The following is a 21,987-nucleotide window of genomic DNA, read 5'->3' on the forward strand; positions in this document are numbered from 1 at the left end:
CTTGCCTGTCTTTCCTTTTGTACTAGAAAGTGAATAACTCACATCTTTCTTGGCTGAATTTTCTTCAAAGCTGCAGCAACCCTCCCTCTCTCTCTCTCTCTCCACTCTATTTCTTCCCAGGAATCTATGCCCCCTCTGAAAGCACAGGTGAAAGTTGACAGGATAAATCTTACTTTGGTTACCATAGCAACCTTCACCTGCTTTGTGACTCACTTTTCTCCTGTGAAAAGTCATTTTGCATATAATTGCTTGGCTCATCCAGAATAATCAAAGGGTGGTCTCCTGCCTCCAAGTGGGGCTCCTAAACACACCTTCTGCAGTGGTGCAGGTATTCTGGTCTTCAAAAAGGTCACAGAAAATGTGTATTATGAAAAAAGTCCATAGATTTCTAAGTGTTTTGCAACAAAATAAACTTATTTTTCAATCCCTTTTTTTCATGCACTTTTTGGAGTGCCCTCATTCATACAGAGCCATTCATTCCTCTTTCATTCTTTTGTTCCTAAGAAAAATGCAGCCATAGTTGGTGAACCTTCACCTGTATTATTCGAGCCTTGGCTTGAACTGTCAACTTACAAATGACTCAGCTTCACATCATTTAAATTTAAGGTACTATTGAAATTAACCTGTGGACTGTCTACATGATGCCAAGTTATGAAGGCTATGGTGGATTGTCACTCCCCCTCTTCGTGGAGGAACGACACAGGACCCTGCGCTGTTCTTTTGTCTGCTTGGCCCTTCCTGGGTTTGCTGCTGGTTCTTCCCGGGTTGGCTACCGACCCTTCCACCTCCGTGGAAGGGCGGTTCCCCCTGCCACTTTCCCCACTTCCGCTGGGGAGCGGCACACCACTGGCCGGCTCTCTCGGGGGCCGCACAGGTGTTCCTTCAGATAGATGTTCCTGGTGCATGTTGTCTCTCTCCTCCTTTATAGTCCTCTTCCACCAATCCCAACTCTGCTACCCACATGCCGAGTACGCTGCTCTCCTCCAATCAGGAGCAGGTCCTGCTGTTTATTGGTTGAACTGGAGGCAGCTGTGTAGAAGCTGGTTCCTCCTCTCCCAGCGCCATATTGTGGGAGAGCAGATGCATAAAATAAGTCTTAATTCGAGTAACAGTCTAGTCCCAGTTGCTCCCCACAGTGGATATCTTCATTGCATCCCAGACAGCCCCTCTCCCGGGGCTGATCCTATGGCTCCCTTGCTTTCTGGCTTCCAGTTGGGTTTCGCCAGTAGGAGGTGACAGCAGAAGAGCAGAGGAGAACCAGGGGTTGGGGGATCCCAACACTTCTGGCATCCTCTTTGTGGTGCTACTGTCGGTTGTCCTGCATCCCTCCATGGAAGAGCTGTTGTGAGGCCTTCTCATCACAGCCTCTGTTCTCTGAAGATTCTCCTCAATCTCTTCAGGGTCTGGAAACCCTTCCCATCTTCTCACCTCTTCTGGTCTTGGGATAATGATAGGCCAGGGCTTTGCAGTATCTGTTGTGATTTCCCTGTACCTTGTCCATACCTTTGTAAACAGCTCCTTGATTACACTCTCTTCAAATTATCCAATTTGAGCATGCCATCTGTTTCCTGCTGGGACCTTGACTAATACTATGACCAAAAATATGTCTGGGGCAAGTGCTCCAATGTTAATTGTTTTGTTTAAAAAAATTATTGGTTTGTTGTAAGTCATCCTTTGTAGGGATGGATTTTTCTCTTTAAGAGCTTCCTTTTCCTCCTTAAAGATGGTGTTTCCTCCACTTGACTCTCTTCTGCTGCAGTAGACTTGTTTGAAACACGTTGATTGATGATGTCAGCTAGATTTGTGGGAATGGAATACAAATTGTCTCATGTGATCCTCAGTAAATTTGAAGGACTTCCTTCTCTTTTTTTATGATATTCATTGGAAGAATGTACAGAATTTGCAAATCCTCTTGGGAAACCATGAGCATTACAACCTTGCAAACAAAGACATGATGGGCAAGTTTGCGATCCCATTGCTCCCATAGAATCCAGTACAAAAGGAGGTCGGTGGAGACAACTTGATTTTTAAATTTACACTTCATAAAAATGTATAAATATGCTGTTTCCTTAGAGAACTGAATTAAGTTATTGTCTTGTGGGAGCTTGCAAGGTGGAACAGTGGCTCCAGGAGGCATTTTGAAGGGAGCCATGAATGAGGAATGCAGATCATTTCTTTTGAAAACCAGCAGTTGAAAACTGCCTGCTCCTGATTCTTTCAAGGCTGATCCCAAATGGTCTCAGGAATAGCATGAGGTTCTCACAGCACGGCAGGTGTGAAAATTCTCCAGCTGAATTAAATAGGTCCCATTATATTTCAGAAAGAGCCCTAATGGGTTTCTATGGAGCACAGCCTAAGAATATCATGTCTCTTTGTATCTTAGGATGGTTGGCATGGTTTGTTGTTGCTAATATTGTACTTCAGTCTCTCTGGAAGATGAACAAAATGCCTATCTTATCCCTAAGAGGATCTAGAGATGAAATGACCAAAAAGGTGAATCAAAAGGATCCCAGCAGGCTGGGTGTTGTGGTACAGCAGGTGAACCTGATGCTTAGGGCACCCATAACCCATATGGAAGTACTTAGAATCAAGTCCTGCCTCTGATCCAACTCCCTGCTAATGCACCTGGGAGGCAGCGGATGATGGCTCAAGTACTTGAGCTCCTGCCACCATTGTGGGAGACCTGATGGAGTTCCTGGCTCCTGCTTGGCCAAGCCTGGCTACTGTGAACATTTAGGGAGTGACCCAGAAGATTCTCACTCTCTGTCATTCTGCCTATCAAATAAATGAATAAAACTTAAGGAACAAATGACTGTACCTGTAAGGCCAGACTCAAACTCTGAAGCTATGGTTTAGTTGTAATATTATATAAATTGTTCTTTTAATAAGCTCATTTTGTCTCATATATCATTAGAGAATTATTTCGCTTTAAAGTTGATGGGATTTCAAATACTGCAAAACTGTTAGGTTTCTATTCTTTAAAAATTTGAAATGGATTCATTTAAACTCATCTTCAACTTAAAAATAGCTGTCAGCATTTCTTATACACTAATTAATGCAACATTGCATTGTCAGTTTTTGTCATTAATATTCATGCTAACATTGTCATTTTTAAGTTTTTTCTCCCATAGACTATTTACTTGTTTTTCAGTCAAAACAGGGTTGAAGTTGGAATGAATTATTCATTAGGAATCTTCATCTAGCCTCCTCGGTTGCCATCACATGGAACTAGATATTTTCCTCTTATTTCTTGCCCTCATTGAAGAAGTTTTACATTCCTGTTCTTAATTTTAAAAACAGGTTAGTTGGATCTTTAACATTCAAAGATTGTTAAAAACAATATTTACACAGCAATATTACACAAAAATATTTTTGTGTAAGAAAAAATAAATTCAAATTTATTGTTTTGCACATCTTGTTTTTTTCTGCTTTGATAGAAAATTATTTCCTATTAAAAAGAATTCTTGCTTTCTAGTTTGAGTAAGCTGAAGAGAAAAATATAGGCCATTACAGTATGAGAATCCAAATTAAAGGTTTAAACACTAGAGAAAGCTTTTGTTAAAGGTTATAAGTTGCCCTTTCTTGAGAATTGTTAAGCCCAGAGATAAACAGGTATCTCTTCTGCGTATGTTCTTCCAATTATGGGAAGATAAAAATCTCAAGTTGAGAAGAGATCTTAAAAGAAATGTCAGCCAACCATCCCCCTATTCCTTGCATTCCCTCTAAATGGGCAGCACCTGCTGTATGGAGTCTACACGGTGGCTATCAGCTGTACAAGGAGCTCATTAAGGAAGAAGAAGGACACTCGATTTTAATCCTGATTGTTAACAGCTATTTCTGTTAAACTCTTTCTCTCTGCTTTGACTTCTCTTGTAGTGCCATACCAAAAATTCTATTTCTCCTTTCAGAGTTTGCAGCCAGTGGAGATTTCATTCAAGACTTACTTCTTGTATTTCTCTGTGCTGTTTCTTGCCATGCCCCTGTCTCCTAGGTAATGGGACTTGTGTTCCAGGAAGTATCCAGAATTGCCCATGGGTCTTGTCCTGGTGAGGAGTCTCAAGATGAGACTGTCATCAGCCACTCTCTTTTCTTTTGCTTCTTTTTAATGGGTCACACACCACTGTTGACTGAGTGTTTTCACTTGATGGTAAAGCTAGCATCAGCATCTCTGGTGATGTTTGCAATTGCATTTTTTCTTCACAAGGCTCTCAGCTGTTTGCATGGACTGATTTGTGATTCATTTCCTCCATTTATATCCAGTTCAAGGCTTTCTGGACCAGAACTCCTATGGTCAAATGCACGACACCCCATTCTCATGAACTATGTTTCCCTTTTCTAGAAAGGTAGAATTTCTCAGGATCCTATAATTCAGAAATTGACTCTCATGTACATTGGTAACTCTGACAATAATGACATCCAACAGAACCAGCTGTCTCCTTAAGGTCTCCTCCCCGGCGTTTCATTGTACCATATCAATATTTGTTAGGGATGACATAAGGGAGTTTTGCAAAGATTTATTCATTACATAGAAGCCTAGTAATATGTCCTTCATTAAAGTTTGTTGAGAGAGAGAGAGAGAGAGAGAGAGAGAGAGAGCGAGAGAGCTTATTCACTAATTCATACAACATTCAGTGACAACTTTGATGTTAAACAGGTATTTTTAAGTTTCATGGGTCTTCGGAGGAAGAAGCATACTGCATTCATTTTTGGTCTTTTAATGTTTAATTAATAAATGCCATCAGGTTGTTTGAAAACTTGGATGGAATATCTTACCCATGTTAGCAAAAGTAACAGTATGGTTGTAAAAATGCTCCTCTCTCCAGGCTCTTCCTCCATTAAAACAACTCGGATTCCATCACTTATATTCTCACGTTACTAACTTTGTGCCATATCATTGTTGGTGGTGTTTTCTTGTGGGAGGTAGGGTTGTTTGCTTTTTATTTTACTTTACTTTGTTTTGCCTTATAAATGCCTTATGGATTCTCCAACCAGACTCATACCAAATATTCTAGCAGTATTGCTACTTGTGTCTCATTGTAATGACATGGGCTAACCAATCATGGACATCCCCTGGGAGTCTGAAACTCATTTATACATTTAGGAATAGTAGGGGACAACCATCTCTGCCAGGTTCCTCTGCTATTGGCTTGCTCCTGATGAACATTCAAATAATAACACATAGCTTTCATTCACATATTGTTTTGGGAGCTTCTGAAGACTTTCATGTGTTTCTATAAGGCAAGACAAAGCCATGGTTATCTCTCTCTGCTGGCATGAGAACCACAGCCCAGAAGGCCCCTTATCTACAATGAAGCCTGGCATCGAGCTATTTCCCTGGGGGGTGGGTTCCAGTATTTCACAAAGATGTCTTCCACATTCAAAAAAGTTTAGAGATTCTCCCACAGGAAGCTTTATATTTTAATCATGGATAGTGGTTTTTCTGTTCCAGATACATGAATTTGTGGAAATTTATGCCTTCCAAATGTCAAACAATAGAATGACTTAAAAAATTATGATGGATCCATGCACCAAGATACAGTGTGGCTATTAAAATTAATGTTTTCAAATAATATGAAGTGATATGGGGATCTGCTTTTGATTACATTAATGTTACGAGAAAGAAATGGGAAACTAAACAGCAGGATTCCAATTTTGTTTAAAAATTATACACATAAGAAAAGAATTGGAACTAAATACACTCAAATGTTAGCAGGAAGTTTCTCTTGAGAGTAGGATTATGTTTTGCTTTTATATTCTTTATACTTTTCTGGATTTTCTAGTCTTCAGTGAACTCATATAATCAAAAACCATATTTTTTTGTTATACTTCATAGATTTTCATTTAATTTTAGAATAATCCTTTGGGAAATTCTTGCTATTTTTAAATTATATAGTTACATTCTATAAGACAAATGTTAACTTTAAACAGAGGATTGTTTTCATTATTGGTATATGCATTTGAAATAGCATATTATTAGAGAATACACTTTGACTTGGCCGTTGTAACCCATTTTTCTGATCTGTTATTTTCTGAAAATGACTCTTTTTGATATAATTCAATAAGTCAGCCAAACATCATTTGGAGGACGTTAGAGATCTGAAGATGGCATCAATGAAGACAGCCTGGTGTTGCCTCTCAAGAAATGTCAGTCTGGGTTAGAATGTTGACTAATAAAGCAATAGTCACTGTGGAGGGTGCTTTGGTGAGAAGGCTGTGCAGGGTGCTGGGGACTTGAGAGGAACACTAATGAGTTCATGGCAAGGGTTTGGGGAGCCCCTTGGAGAGTTAACGCTGGGTGGAAGGCAGCTCTTGTGTTCATGACCAGCCTCGGATCTAGAAGCACAAACCAGACATATAAAACCTTTCATTGTTGCATCAAAAGCTTTCTTTCAGTAGGTAAGAGTTTTGAAATAAAAAACACAAACCAGTTCAGTTGAGCTGTGGGGACTCTATCTTTTTTTTTGCTAGTTCTTTTAATGTTTAGTTTCCCTTCTTTTCTGTTTACTTGGATTTACTAAAGGTTAATGGTAATACTAAGGACTAATTACTTTGCTCTGAAATTATCCTGATATATTTTTACCATATTTCATAATCTTTTATGTAGTGACCAATACCGATTTTGATCACTTCTTCCATTCCTGCTTTATTCCCCTATGTCCCCTTACTCTGTGGAGGCAGGTAGGTAGATGTTTCTGTGTCTTGTCAGGTTAAACTGAGTCACAGAGTGAGGACTTCTCCAAATCATGAGATAAGCCTGTAATGGAACTGGAAAGAGCAGCCAGGGCTCTTGGGTCAAAGCTTTGACTTCTAAGTATTTCTCCATATAAGTAGAATAGGTTGTTTGCAAAAAAATGCATTTACTCTTTAAATCTTTATTAAGAGTAATAAGCTTAAAATAAAGTCTCATGAAGATAATCGTATTGTTAGAGCTCAGAACCCAAGTTAAGGCTATTTGAGTAGATTAAAATGAGTCCTAAGTGAGGCTTAATATTTGGTCTATTTAATTAATTTGTTCAGCAATGGATTTTAGTTTCTTTTCTGGGAAAGTATAATTGAAATGTCCTATTTTACATCTTAGAACATTTGAGATTAGTTCTGATTCATTTAAGATTCGTTTTAAAATAAGGGAAAGGATCAAAATAAAATCAGAATTGACAGTATTTTTCATACTACTGAGTGATTATGTCCTCATTATTAAGTTTTCCAATAATTCATTGGTTAAAAAAATATTGATTTGTTGCTCATAGCAATTACTTTTGATATTAAATAATTAGCTTTGTAAGAATAATAAATTGGAATCATGAATTTTACATTAAAATGTTTGAAGCAATAATATAAGTGAATATAAAAGAATATAAATGCATATATTGTTACATTGATGATGTCTTATAGTTGAATTCCATTCTCATTAATGTTATTAGATGTTTCTAATTAAAATATTCATATATTTTAGATTATAGAATAAGAAATATATTAATTATTTTGCTGTTTACAAAAAATGTTGCATTGGTTACAGTTTTAAGAACTTTAGAATACAGGAATGGTCTTATATTTTATATAGACTAATAACTTAACACAATTATAGTGATTTTGTTTTAGAATTATTACCTCAAATCAATTTTTGACTCCTATCTCAACCAGGCATAAGATTTTATGCCTAATACATGATTACCAACAGATACTGCTTATCAAACTCTCATTGGAGTTTCTGAAGGAAAAATTAAAACAAAAATGATAACTTCATCACCATGATACATTCAGAGTTTGAGATTTAACTAGAATCCCACATTTTGCCTGAGACTCCAGAATTGAGATCTAACTAAACTTCCTGAGGACAGAATGACATTTAGTGGAATCTACCTTTCTTTCCTTCACTCTAAGGATCTATGATGATGGAACGAAGAATAGGGAGCTTACTGAAGATGATTCAGCAGCCACATCACAATGGTGAGCCGGCCTCACCAATTTTAACCATGGGCAAGTTCTTTCATCTTGGAGACCTTGCACTATTGAACTCCTGCAGAAAGGTATTGTAGAAATGAAAATAAACACAAAAGAAAAAGGCAGGTGTGTCCCTTGAAACATGTGAGAGATACAGCAAACCTATTGAATTATGTACCAGTAGCCAAAAAAAAAAAAAAAAGGGGGGGGGCGGGGGGGACTGTGCAGTTGAGTAAATTTTGAATCAATGAAGAGGTAAAAATAAGAGGACTGAACACAGCTAGATGAAATTCATCCTGAAGAAGAATACTGGGGAGAGGGAACTATCAGGGAGGCCAATTAGTGTATATATACCTTGGATCAGCCAAAATACTGACTTTACAAGATCTAGATCTGGCTCACAGATGGTTTGAAGTAATGATCCCAAGCAGAAGAGGAAGTATATGTGTGTTTGTACATGCATGTCTAGTCTCATTGTGAATAAACTAATAACTATGATAGTTACCATAACCAGAATTCAGGTGGTGATTAAATAGATCACATTTCCTTAAGCATAACCTTCCACTGATTTTGATGTGCTTCATTCCCATCTTATAAGATAGCGTGAGCTCTTTTGCCAAACTCTCTGGGTTTGAATGCTAGCCTGCCATTTGGTCGTTGACCTTGTAAAAGTTACTTAGTTGCTTTGTTCCTGAAGTTTTCCCAACTGTAACATAGGGAAACTGTTGGCAGCAATAAAATACAGTTGTGGAAATTCAGTAGGTTAGTTAATGCAGGTAAAACATTGAGGACAGTGCCTGAAACTCAACACACAATGGATACTCTTAATAGTGGTGGAGGTGGTGATGTTCTCTAGCCCCATCTTTGCTTTTCTGTTTTGTTTTGTTTACCATAGCACTGACTGCATTCTTGCCCAGAGGCAGAGCTATGTGGGAAATTCTGATTCAGAGATGGAGAACATATGACCTTGTTGGATCTTCTCCCTCCAGTAACCCATGCCTCTCCTCCTAACCACACTCCCTGCTCTGCCCCAGGTGCTCCAGAAGTGGAACCTGAAAACCGAGCTTTAGGGAATTTGTTCTACTCTGACGCATGCCCATCTTTGTGTTCTCAGGAATGAGGGGAGAATCCTACTTCCTGGGAATGAGGAGCCCAGGGCAGCAAGGGCCCATCCCAGAAGATGGAGGACTTTTCTTCCTCTGCTGTATAGACAGAGACTGGGCTGTCACTCGGTGCTTCGCAGAAGAGGCCTTTCAGGCCATCACGGACTTCAACGACCTCCCCAATGCGCTGTTTGCCTGCAATGTTCACCAGTCAGTGTTCGAAGGAGAAGAGAGCAAGGTAAGACTCTCCTCTGTTCCTAAAACATGGAAGACGTGGCCATCTCAGGACGCATTCCCACTGTTCATTTGGGGCTGATGTTTTGCACTTTTGAGAAAGGTTTAGGTGGCTCTATTTTTGGCATGCATGGAAGGATGAGAAAAGCCTGTTCTATTATCAACTGACACTGGAGGTCCACTTGAGAAGGTTGCAGATGAGACTTTTGAATCAAATTGAGGTTTCTGCAATGTGTCACTCCACCTGACACAACAAGCAACGTTAAAGGAATATGGATTGGAGAGATTCCTCCTGGGTTAGGGAGCAGATGTCTTCAATTCCTAACATGTTTTATTTTTTTCTATTCTTCTAAAAGTGTAATTTGTCTTTCTCAAAACAGCACCAGGTCTCTTCCACTCCTAGCACTCCTGAAGTTTAATGAATGTCCTAAAAAAGTAGCTTCTTAAATTGTGACCCAAGTCCCTGGTGGTTGCTAGAGAAGGTAACCTGCTTGGTCACCTGAGTCCTTCTTTGCTCTCTGATAGGATAGTGGGTGCTGTCACTACCTGTATGTTGATCAGATCTGAGTGGCAACAGTGCTTCCTGGATTTGAAATGATTGGGGAATGAAGTTGTCTATGTATCTTTACAGGAATCAAACTCGGTTTAGTGTAAATGTTCTTGGAAATAGCTGTAATTATTCCATTTGAAGATCTTTCTAAATTTATTTCAAATTTCTTTCACTATTTAAGTGGGGTATCTGAATGGATCAAACCTTCCCTCATGGAGGTAGATTTCTACTTATGCATAGGTACTGTCACCCCTGTTGTAAAACACAGACTTCATTTCAGCAAAGGATCTCTATTTTTTTTTCCCTGAAGTATTGCTGTTTTACAAATTTTAGCTCTTTCTTGCCAATTGCTGAAGTCAGCTTTGTCATCTGAGCACAGTTATGCCAAGTCTCATTTCTGGATTTTATAGTTTGTATAGGCAATCCTAATTGCTACAGAGAAAACTAACCCAGAGGATTGGGAATTATTATCTCCAGCCATTTGAAAATAATTTTATAATGATGGTATTATCGAGTTGAACAATGAAATGATGGCTGGCAATAGCTTGAAATGCAAGGAATTATGTGGATTAGAACTTTCAGTGCTATGACTACTGGAATATTAAAATTAAGAAAGTGGCATGTGACAGTTTCTCTTTGACAAGTTTTCTTGTATTATGACTGGGTTATAATACAGATTGTAATTTATTCAGGACAGGTAATTTCCCCTGAAACCTACAGGTTATAAACTATGAAGCAAAGGTCCATGTTTTCACATTATGCCATCTACTTATCTAAATGCACATTCAGGATTTTCCTTAGAGGTTTAATGGGAGAGTTTGATTCTTACTTGATTAAATACTTAGTACAGATGTCCTTAGCCTTACAATGGGGCTATATCCTAATAAATCCACGCTAAGTTGAAAATGCATATAATACACCTGACCTACCATAACTGCATATCTTAGGAGTGCAGTACACAGCAGGGTATCTGTTGTTCCTGTCTCGTGGTTTCAGGGCTGGCTAGAAGCTGTGCATTACCCTGGAGTATTGTACAGCACATCATTTACCTGGGGAAAGATCAACATTCAGACCTCAAAGAATGGTTTCTGCTGAATGCATGTGGCTTTTGCACTATTGTGAAATTGAAAATCTGAAATATCTGAAACTGAGGACTATCTATAGCTTGAAACAGTAAGACCTGGGAAGATGCTAATCTCCTTTAGGAGAGCTGCTCTAGAATGGATAAGCAACTTGGCCAGAATCAGGGCATACAAGGAAAGAAGCTGAGGAGTCCACAGGAGTCTGCTCATATCTATTTTGATATTCTGATCCATGATTGAATACTGGGTAATGATTTATTCTCATCCAATTTGTATATAAAATTGGTGTATAACAGTTTGAGAACTGGTGTATGGTATTTTATTTTTTTATTTGCTTGTTTTTATTTGCATGCATTTCATAATTACAACCTTAGCAAAATACTAATTCTTCCCACTGTACCTGCCCTCCTGTCCACATTCCCACCCCTCTTCCTCCTCCCTCTCCTATTTGTAGTCTTATTATTTACTATGATCAATTTTCAATTAACTTTATATACCGAAGTTTAACTACTCTAGGTAAAGAGAGAACTGGTGTATGGCTTCTAAATGACCTTGATAAAATGCTGAGACCAGGTAAACAGGATATAGTTTAATGGGACCAGTTTCAAATTATTGAGTTCTCATTTTGATAGCCAAGGAAGTAGATTTTATAATTGGCTAATATAAGTAAAATTAAACTTATCAAACAGGCAAAAGTCATTTTCCTTGGTGTGACTTTACAGCCTCTGTGTGGAGAATTTCCAGGACATCAAATAATCTGATACAGTTTGTTTTCATTGAATTATATACATGGCTTAAGGGTAGCAAAGTAAAATAATCAGATACCAGATAAGCCAATAGCCACAAGTTGTGATCACTGGGACTCCAGGGAAAAGATATTTTGAGTCTTGCGGTGCTTATTTTCACTGACATATGATTCTCTTCAAGATCCAGAACTTCCCTGTCTACTCTTTGACCGAGTTTTTTTTTTCCCCCATTATTTTAGTAAAATCACCTATTTTACACCCTGTGCTTTCAGGATATTCTATCAGCTTTAGATTTCATGAATATGAGCTATGAAGTCTGATGATGGGGTTTTCTCTCCCACAGGGTGGACATTTTGGGTACTCTTGGAGATATTTTTAGGCAGAGAGAAGAGAAGCAAAAGACATTTCCAGCACTCCTTGTATGTGCCTGTGGGCAAGGCAGGTCGTGGTAATTGTCCTCATACTGGCTTTGGGAAGGTGTATGCGGCAACCTGCACTTGTATCGGGGATGAGGTGCAGCATTCATTTCAGAGGGCCACACAGTAGGTGGTACTTGTGAGACTCCTGCTGGCAGGGTCCTTTCTTTTATGGCACAACCTACTTTTGAATCATTGTGTCTTGCTATTGACAGATTGAGTTTAACCCATTTATTTCCATTATTATAAACTTAATTTCAAGGTCCTTAGGGAGGGAGGAATTCAACCGTTTTATTTCTGATTATTGGGAGTCTTACAGCAATCTTTTCTGTATTTCCCTCAGTGGCTGAAGCGTCTCTTCTAAGACCTTTTCCATTTTGACGTGAGTGGAGGGCTCTGTATTGGACTACTTGTAACATGGGTCATGCCATAGGATAAGATATTTTGGTGATATTTGTTTATAAATATTCTGCTATGCTCATTACGGGTATCCTGTTTAAATTCAAAATTCTGACACTTACAGTACATTTTTTATAAAGTTTTTTTGAGGATCATGATGTTCACTGCAGTTTTCAGTTAGGCAGCTTCTGTGCGATCATGTTTTGATTTGATGCTTTTGCAACGAGCGAGCACATACTTCAGTGTGGCTTGTTGTGGTCCAGATGGTTGAGATTTGTTTATATAACACAAGGGGGGAACTGGGGCTGGAGGAAATTGGCATCTGAAACCAATAAATGCAGATTGCTGTTTGCATGCTACAGCTTGAAGTATAAATATTTTTTTGCGTGAAACACATTTAAAGCTGGAATCTTCCCTGCGTCTGATGCCTAAGCGCTACTAGGGCTCGTTTCCCTTCAAAGTGCACCTCTGGATTGGCCCTTTTGGATCCAGCTGAGCTGCAGAAGTCATCTATCTTGAGACTGACACTGAAGAGGGTATCGTTGGAGTTGTTCTGTGCCAGTGCTGAAGCTAGGTCAGAGTCTGCTCCATAGCACAGTGGCACTCATTGGTCCTTTAAATAAGGAACAGCAAAACAATCACTATGAAACATTTAGCTAAGTTGAATTAAATGAGGAGGAGCCAGAAAGGTGACTTTATAATGACCTCCAAAAATGTGAAGCTATTAAGTTTAATAATAGTAAATAATAATAGCAACAAAACATCTGATAGTCTATAGCCAGGTGCCAAGTGTTTTCCAGGTGTTTTATAAACACTAAGCTCTTTTTTTAAAGATTTAGTTTTTTACTTGAAAGACAGAGTTACAGAGAGAGAGATAGATACAGAGAGAGAGGTCTTCCATCCACTGGTTCACTCCCCAGATGGCCGCAATGGCCAGAGTTGCACTGATCGAAAGCCAGGAGCCAGGAGCTTCCTCTGGACCTCCTACCTGAGTGCAGGGGCCCGAGGACTTGGACTATCCTCTACTACTTTCTCAGGCCATAGCAGAGATCTGCATTGGAAGAGGAGTACCTGGGACTAGAACCAGTGCCCATATGGGATGCCGGCACTTCAAGCCAGGGCTTTAACCCACTGTGCCACAGTGCCGGCCCCAACACTAAGCCTTTTAATCATCATGACAACCCTATCATGGTGGTGTCTTTATGCCTCTCTACTTCCTCTGTACGTGGCAGAATTGTTTTCCTAGGACTCTCCTGGTAGTTCTGCCTAGTACATAAGTAGAACTGACTTGTGTCACTTCCAGGCCAAGTGTTCAATCACCATAGCTGGCCCCTGAAGAATGTTCTTTTCTCTCTGCTGGGGAAACTACCATTGTGCCAGCTAGTGCCTATGCGGGCATGTTGGATCTCAGAGTGAGTACAATGATTATACGGGGCAGTCGTAACCAACCTAGGAGGAACTTGTGATGAAATAAGAAAAAACAAACAAACCAATGAAAAGCCTTTATTGCTTTAGGCCACTGGGACTTGGGATTTGCTATTATGGTATGTGAATCTATCTTGGTTGATACACACAGTAGCATCATCCCAATTTTTCAAATGCATCCACTGAGGCACAAGTTGTTTGTCCATGGTCTCTTTGCTGTGCGTGGCTGATGGGGATTCAAACCTGAGTTGCCAAGTTACAGAGTCCATGTTCTTAAAGATTATGCAATATTGCCTCTTCATGTGCGAATCTTTATGAGAATAGGCATGATACTTGGCTCCTGGAACGCAGTGGTGAGCAAGATAGGCACTGAGTTTATTATTTACTGTGGCAGATCAATTCTGAACAAGTAAATACATAATAAAAGTAATAAGCACTCATAGTGGTGCCAGATCAAAAGAAAATTTAACATATCTGCAGCTATAATCTTTGCATTACACACACATACACACACACTCATATACAAATAGATGTATAAGATTTTTGTGTTTTTTTTGTTAAATAATGGGGCATGTCTGCCAATCTTTAAAGAACATAAGCATGAAGTCAGAGGCCTGGCTCTACTGCTCTCTTAGTCTGTACTTCTCATAAATGAATCATCTCATTGCATTGTGAACGCCTGGAGTGATTTTAATATTAAAGGGATGCATTTTTCACTCAATATAGCCACTAAATATGAACTAGTTCCTTCCTCTGGAACGCAACTGAGGAACGAGTAGTCTAGGCTACCACTGCAGGCATTATGAGAGCATCCTGAAGGATTTTCAAAACTAAATCTATTTGTAGTTATTTCTTTTTTCCCTGGGTTCAGTAAATCCCCAAGATTTGCTTCTATTTTTGTTCAAAAGGGAATGTGGATATTCTCTTTGTACTTCATGACAGCATGTGCACAATCCCTTGAAATCTCTGAAAACAGACTTTCATGATCCATTTTTTTTAAAAATAAAATTGCGGTGAACGTAGCATAGTAGGTTAAACCTCTGCCTATGATGCCAGAATCCCACATGGGCACTCGTTTGATACTCAGCTGCTCCATTTTTGTTCCAGCTCCCTGCTAATGCACCTGGGAAAGCAGCAGAAGATGGCCCAAGTTCTTGGGACCCTGCACCCATTTGGGAGAACCAGAAGAAGCTCCTGGTTCCTAGCTTTGGCCTGGCCATTTGAGGAGTGAACTAGTGGATGGAAGATCGATCGATCGATTGATCTATCTATCTATCTATCTATCAATATCTTCTCCTCCTCTGTATAACTCTACCTTTCAAATAAATTTTTTTTTTTTTTTTATTATTTTTGACAGGCAGAGTGGACAGTGAGATAGAGAGACAGAGAGAGAAAGGTCTTCCTTTTGCCGTTGGTTCACCCTCCAATGGCCGCCGCTGCAGCCGGCGCACCGCGCTGATCCGATGGCAGGAGCCAGGAGCCAGGTGCTTTTCCTGGTCTCCCATGGGGTGCAGGGCCCAAGCACCTGGGCCATCCTCCACTGCACTCCCTGGCCATAGCAGAGAGCTGGCCTGGAAGAGGGGCAACCGGGACAGAATCCGGCGCCCCGACCGGGACTAGAACCCGGTGTGCCGGCGCCGCAAGGTGGAGGATTAGCCTATTGAGCCACGGCGCCGGCCTCAAATAAATTTTAAAAAGTAAGAATTTAAGAAAAAAAATTGAAAAGGCAAGAGAGAAAGAGACACAGAACTGTTTCACCTGCTTGTTCACTCCTCAAATGCCCACAACAGCTGGACTGGGCCAGGCTGAAGCCAGGAATCCAGAACTCAATCCAGGACAGGGACCTTTTACTTTGACCCATTACCTGCTTCCTCCCACATTGGTAGCAAGCTGGAATCTGAGTGGAGCTGTGGTGTAAACCTGTACACTCTGATTGGATGCAGGCATCTCCAACCAGTGTCTTAACTGCTATGCCAAATACCTGCCCCCATATCTATTTTGAGATAAAACTGCACTGGACCTAATTCATTCAAAATATGACCTGAACTCTTTTGTAGTGTACAATTTCATTTCTTTGCAGAAATATTCCTTTAATTCCTTTAATGCCCTAGACCTTGCAGGGGCATTCTACAATATGAGGCATATACACTGTATTAACTCTTCAAATCCCCAAATTCAAATCTCAAACATGTCAGAGAGTGGGCTGTAGATCTGTAAAATAGGAAGATGACCCATATAGCACATTTGTCACTGAATTCTGAAATGCCATCAATATGAACAATTAAATGTACTTTGTAATAAGATACTTGTGGCTGTTTTAAAATTTTTAAGCTACTTATTTTTAATTGGCAAATTAAAATTACATATGTTCATGAAAACAACATGATATTTTGGAAGATGCCCACACTGTGGAATGGCTAAATCAAGTTAGTTAGCATATGCATTACCTCATATATTTACTTAATGTTGTAAGAACACTTAAAATCTACCTTCTTAGTGATTTTAAAAATTACAATGTATTATTATTGATAGTCACAATGTTGTATAACAGACACTTGAACTTTTTCTCCTAACCTATTGAAATCTTGTATTCTTGTGTCAATATCCCCTAATACCACCCTCAATCCCAACCAGCACCTGGTAACTGCTATTCAAGTCTCTGATTCTGTGAGTTTAACCTCTTCAGAGTCCTCATAAGTGAGATCATACAGTAAAAGCATACTTCAAAAGGCTCATGAAAAATGGAATTAAAGGTAAGTTTCTTTTTAATGCAAAAAACTGATGAAATACATAGGTTCTTAATAATTTTCCATTTTCCATGAAATTTTTGTCTTTCTGTGCTTGGTGTACTGGAATATTTCATTTAACACAATGTTCTCTGAATTCATTATGATGTCATGAATGACAGGATTTCCTTCTTTAGAACTGTATCATATTCCATTAAGTTCTATAGGCTACATTTTCTTTATCTGTTCATCAATGGGTGGACATTTAAGTTGATTTCATATCTTGACTATTGTTAATGGTGCTATAATAAACATGGGAGTGCAGATATCTCTTCAGCATACTATGTGTACAGTTTTTGGATATATGCCCAATAGTGGGATATTTGGATCATACAATAGTTCTATGTTGCTGTTGTTGGAAGTTTTTATTTATTTCAAAGGCAGAGTGACAGTGTGAGGACAGATAGGAAGACAGAGAAAGAAAGAGGGAGAGAGATCTTCCATGCACTGACTCACTCCCCAAATGGCTGCAGTGTCCAAGACTAGACCAGTCTGAAGCAGGGAGCCAAGAACTCCATCTAGATCTACCACATGAATGGCAGAACCAAAGTACTTGAGCCATCAACTGCTACCTCCCATGTTACACATCAACAGGAAATTGGATGGGAAATGGGTTAGCTGAGACTTAATCCTTGGCAATCTGGTATGGAATGCAGGCATATTATATTTAAAAATTTTAAGATGTGACAGACTCAGTTTATTAGCCTAACAGTGAAAAAAAATTAGAGTCTTAAGCACATTTGTTTTCATAGTTACTCCTAGGAGAAGAAAAAGGAGGAAAAAAAGAAAAGGTAGAGGTGGAAGCTAAAATTTAATGTTTTGAAAAGCCTTAGAAAACAGGTAATGGGGCTGATTTAAGGCTGGTTGAAAAATTCATGCTAAGAATATCTAGCAAAGATTGTACTGAGGTTTCCTTTTCACTGAATATAGGTTGAAAAAATGAAAATGAAATGAACAATGGCAACATGAGGGTGAGAAAATGATAACCAAGCATGAATTTTAAATATTAAAGCAGATAGCTGTTACATTAGACATCAAACATTCAAGGAATACGTATGAATTTCCCTGCTGTCCTTGGCGCTATTCATTCTCTATTGGTGAAAGTGACATTTACACTTAACGTTTGTTTAAAGAATGTTTAAATTGTAGAAAGCCTGTGCACATTGCGCTCAGTTGGTTAGTCCTGTTTTCCTTTCTCCATAACCATAATTAGTCACTGCTAATCATTTGGGACACCTTCCAGATGAGAGGCCCAGTGTGGGGCAGGTTTGAAAGCTGCTCTAGGACATTCCCTGGAACCTTAATGTTTCTCAGAGTGACTAGAATATTCCAGAGGCATATTTAGTATCTTAACTTCTCCACAGTACAGAGTGACCCCCTGGGACCAAAGAGCCTGACAAGCCACTCTAAATGTCCCACTTAACTACCTGGAAATAATTGTGGCAGTGGAAAGAATTCAACCTGAGGTACACAGAGTTGAGAGTCTCTGGTTTCTGTTCCGCAGAGGGGGTGAATATACTCATGATGACACCTGGAGAACAGCTGCCACTTTCTATTTAGACTGTGATGATATTCATGAAGGACATGGACTTCCCCCTCCCCCTTTTAGAAAAATGGATGTCCTTAGAATCTACTTCATATGGTTTCATATGGTTTGCCTCAGAGCTGCTTCCAGCCTCAACAGTGACCCTGGGAACTATTCAGATGTGCCCTGATGGACAGAAACGGTCTTGTAGGCATCCTGGCTGGGGTAAGGAAAGTGACATTGTGACGCTAATGCCCTTTCCTCTAGGCTGCTGGGGTCCATACTACCCTGATCAGGAAAGGGTGGCTGTACCTTCTTCCCAGGCCAGGAGCCCATGGGCACAACTATCACAGTGGCCATGGTCATAATGAAACAATTTTGACTTTTTTTTTCAAATTTTATGAGATACAGAAATTCAAAGATAACTATTGCATTCTGCCGCCTGAGAACATTCCTTTTTAAGATGCAACTTCAGAGACAGCTCTGGAGGAAGGATGAGCTTGTTGTGATCATGGCTTCCCTCACTCTCGACAGCTCAGGATGGCATGGGCTTCCCCTTGCCACTCTCGCCCGCCTTGATTCTGGTCTCAGTGTGGTGGTCATGAAATCCTTGGCTGACTCAGAGCTAACGAGAGAAAGTCAGGGAGGTTTTATGTGAACTTTAAAACTGCGCCAAGGTATCCATCACAGCAGGCCTGACATTTAGCTTAATGGATGAGATCAGTGAGATATAGATGGGCCAGGCGCCCATTCCATTAATATCATGTGATATTTACTCTATGAGAGTGGGTTGTTAGTGTGCTACATTCATTTCTCTTTTTTTCTCTGTGATGCATAGATTCTCAACTGTATTCCCTGCCATTTTAGTAGAACGGATAGATAGAAACAGAACACCACATTTGATCAGCCTCTGGTAATATTTGGAGATATTCTATGAGATTTTACTGGGAAGGTTGCATCACTCCGCGTGACCATTGTTTTAAATGTAAGCATTACAGTCTCTAGCAGCATTTTGAAAGGGATACGTACTGATCAGATACGCAACAGAGTTAAAAGTTTTCATCAAATATGCTGAAATATCTTACCTTGCACTTTGTTCAAAATCTGTACTTTCTCTCCAATAACTCCAAATTTTTTTAGTATGGTTTGTTATTTATACATAGGCTACACTGCATAATGTGATGGTCTAGTCATCTGGCTACATAGTTATATGTATTTTAAGATTTATTTATTTGAAAGAATGACAGAGAGGGAGAGAGAGAGAGAGATCTTCCATCTGCTGATTCACTGCCCAAATGGGTTGAGCCAGACCAAACCTGGGAGCCAGGAACCTCATTCAGGTCTCACACATGGTACCTGGGCCCCAGTACTTGTGCCGTCTTCTGCTTTCCTGGGCACATCAGCAAGGAGCTGGATCAGAATCAGAACAAGGATTCAAACCAGTGCTCCAGTGTGGGATGTTGATGTTGCAAGCAGAAGCATACCTGGCTATATCCCCCTCCCATCTCCTAGTTATTTATCTTTTGGAATATAGAGCAAGCTTCTCCTTCTTCTGTGTCCTACAACCTTTAACTGGCCCTCTATCCATGATACGGGCACCTAGAGAAAGCAGAAGAGCCTCATGAAAGGGATTTGAGCTCCGAAGCACTTGGGTACAAATCCTGCCTTGACTACATACTGTGTGATCTCGGCCAACTTTTGTCTCTGAATCACAATTCCCTCTGTTATAAAACTGGGTTAACTGTAACTTCTTGATATGCTTGCCATGTGATTAAATGAGACAAAGTAGGTAGGGGTGGTAGCATAATACTAAACCACTTTAGTAAATATTGGACTCCTTTTTCATTCCCCATATTTTCCCCTCCCGACTACTCAAGTTTGTGACTGTTTGCCTGTGGTTGAAGGAAGGAAGGCGTTTTATAAAACTCAGGTGCTTTTCTAGAAACAGCACATGTGCTGTGCAGTTGGAAAGAAGCTGTAGGCTGCTCCTTGCAGAATCATGATGAAGACGTGCTTTTATATCATAGACTTGGGTTTTAGGAAATTTCATCTCAATCTTTGTCACATAGAAACCATTTCTGGGTTTGCTTTAGGTGCTATTTGTTTTGGTTCCTGTATAAGATCCATGTGTTATTTCTCTTTTGAAACTAGTACCAAGGGGGCCAGCACTGTGGCATAGTGAGTAATGCTACCACCTGCAGTGCTGGCATCCCATATGGGCACCTGTTCAAGTCCTGGCTGCTCTGCTTCTGATCCAGCTCTCTGCTATGGCCTGGGAAAGTAGTGGAAGATGGCCCAAGTCCTTGGGCCCCTGCAGCCACGTGGGAGATCTGGAAGAAGCTCCAGGCTCCTGGCTTCAGATCAGCCCAGCTCCTGTCATTGTGGCCACTTCGAGAGTGAACCAGCAGATGGAAAGCACCTCTCTCTCTCTCTCTCTCTGCTTCTGTAACTCTGCCTTTCAAATAAATACATTTTAAAAAATTACCTAAGACTATATAATATTTAAAAATAATACAGATTATTTAAATATGATAATTATTTTAATATGGGTGTGTGAAACTCATTTCAGGACATATGTATTTAAGTTTGTCCTTAAAATAAGTCAAAGTGATTTTGGACTTTAAGGCCTAGAGCCAAATGATTTCATGGGAAGTTGCTGTAATCCCAATCCCCAATTCAAGAGAGTTCATTTGTTTTTTTATTTGAAAAGCAGAGTAGAGAGAGAGAGAGAGAGAGGAGGAGAGACACAGAGAGATCTTCAGTTTGCTGGTTCACACCCCAGGAGGCCAGATGCACTTGGGCTATCTTCTGCTTTCCCAGGTGCATTAGCAGGCAGCTGGATCAGAAGAGGGGCAGCTGGGACTCAATCTAGTGATCTTATGGGCTGCCAGCCTCACGGGCAGTGGCTTAACCCACTGTATCACCATGTGAGTTTTGTTCTTTCCCCACATAGATTATTTTCTTCATTGGTATTGTGTTTCATTGAGTTGCAAAACTTGGAACAGAAGTCCATTTAGAAGTACTTGCTGTGTAGCTGAAGTTCAAGGTTTTGCAAAGGGCATATGAGAGGAAAGGAGTTTGGCTGTTAAACTAGCCTCTTTGTAAAAATTTTTAGAAAATGAGTCTTCCGTGTCAGAAATTTGGCATGGTTAGCAGTTTTCATTAAACCTGCTTCTTACAGATAGTCTTGTTCTATGTGTGGGTGTATGGAAGAGGAAGTGGTTTTGCATTGGGTTTACCAGCCCTGCACAACTTTCTGCTGACAACTGGCTGTCAACTCCAGGGAGGTTGTCTTTCTCTGCAAACATCTCTAAGTTCATGAGTCTCTAAAAAAGGGATTTTTCTTTAGGCATCACTGATAGCATACTTTGTGTGCAAATATTTTGAAAGGTGCAAAGCCTTTGCATTTAAGGTAGATTTCAATTTGTAGGAACAAGTCTTTTAGAGTTAACTACAGTGACTCAGGTAGATAACCAACTGGAATGAAATAATTTTTATTTAAAAGCAACATGGGCATACAACCCCTAGTGAGAAATAACTACAATATTATGGGAATAAGTTTCTTTTGGGGCTTGGGAACCAACTTTTGGGAATTTGAAAAATGCATAATGAAATCATTACTGAAATAGGCCAGCTTTTTGAAAAGTAAACAGTTGTATATGAAAACCTAGTGTATTATATCAGTTGCAGAGTTTATTATTATTATAATTTACTTATAACACAGCCAGCCTGGATTAGCCCATTCTTTCTTGCTTTGTTCTTTGCTAAACACAGCAACCT

At 39.7% G+C, this 21,987-nt stretch overlaps 1 protein-coding gene across 4 annotated transcripts in view; it reads left to right on the forward strand.

Annotated features, from left to right (window-relative positions):
* RCAN2 (regulator of calcineurin 2) overlaps positions 1–21,987 on the forward strand; it is a 306,708-nt gene that overhangs the window by 34,357 nt on the left and 250,364 nt on the right. For 3 of the 4 annotated variants that reach the window (XM_051855661.3, XM_070074028.2, XM_070074029.2), the window contains exon 2: positions 9,056–9,282. In XM_051855661.3, the coding sequence (XP_051711621.1) occupies positions 9,058–9,282 (225 nt within the window). In that variant the 5' untranslated portion in view covers positions 9,056–9,057. Of the gene's footprint in view, positions 1–7,881; positions 8,028–9,055; positions 9,283–21,987 lie in introns of those variants that run through there. The other variant, XM_089333225.1, reaches the window with a different exon arrangement.

The sequence above is a fragment of the Oryctolagus cuniculus genome, chromosome 5 (genome assembly GCF_051225735.1).
Source record: "Oryctolagus cuniculus isolate XC-2025 breed Fujian yellow rabbit chromosome 5, ASM5122573v1, whole genome shotgun sequence".
NCBI classification, from domain to species: Eukaryota; Metazoa; Chordata; class Mammalia; order Lagomorpha; family Leporidae; genus Oryctolagus; species Oryctolagus cuniculus.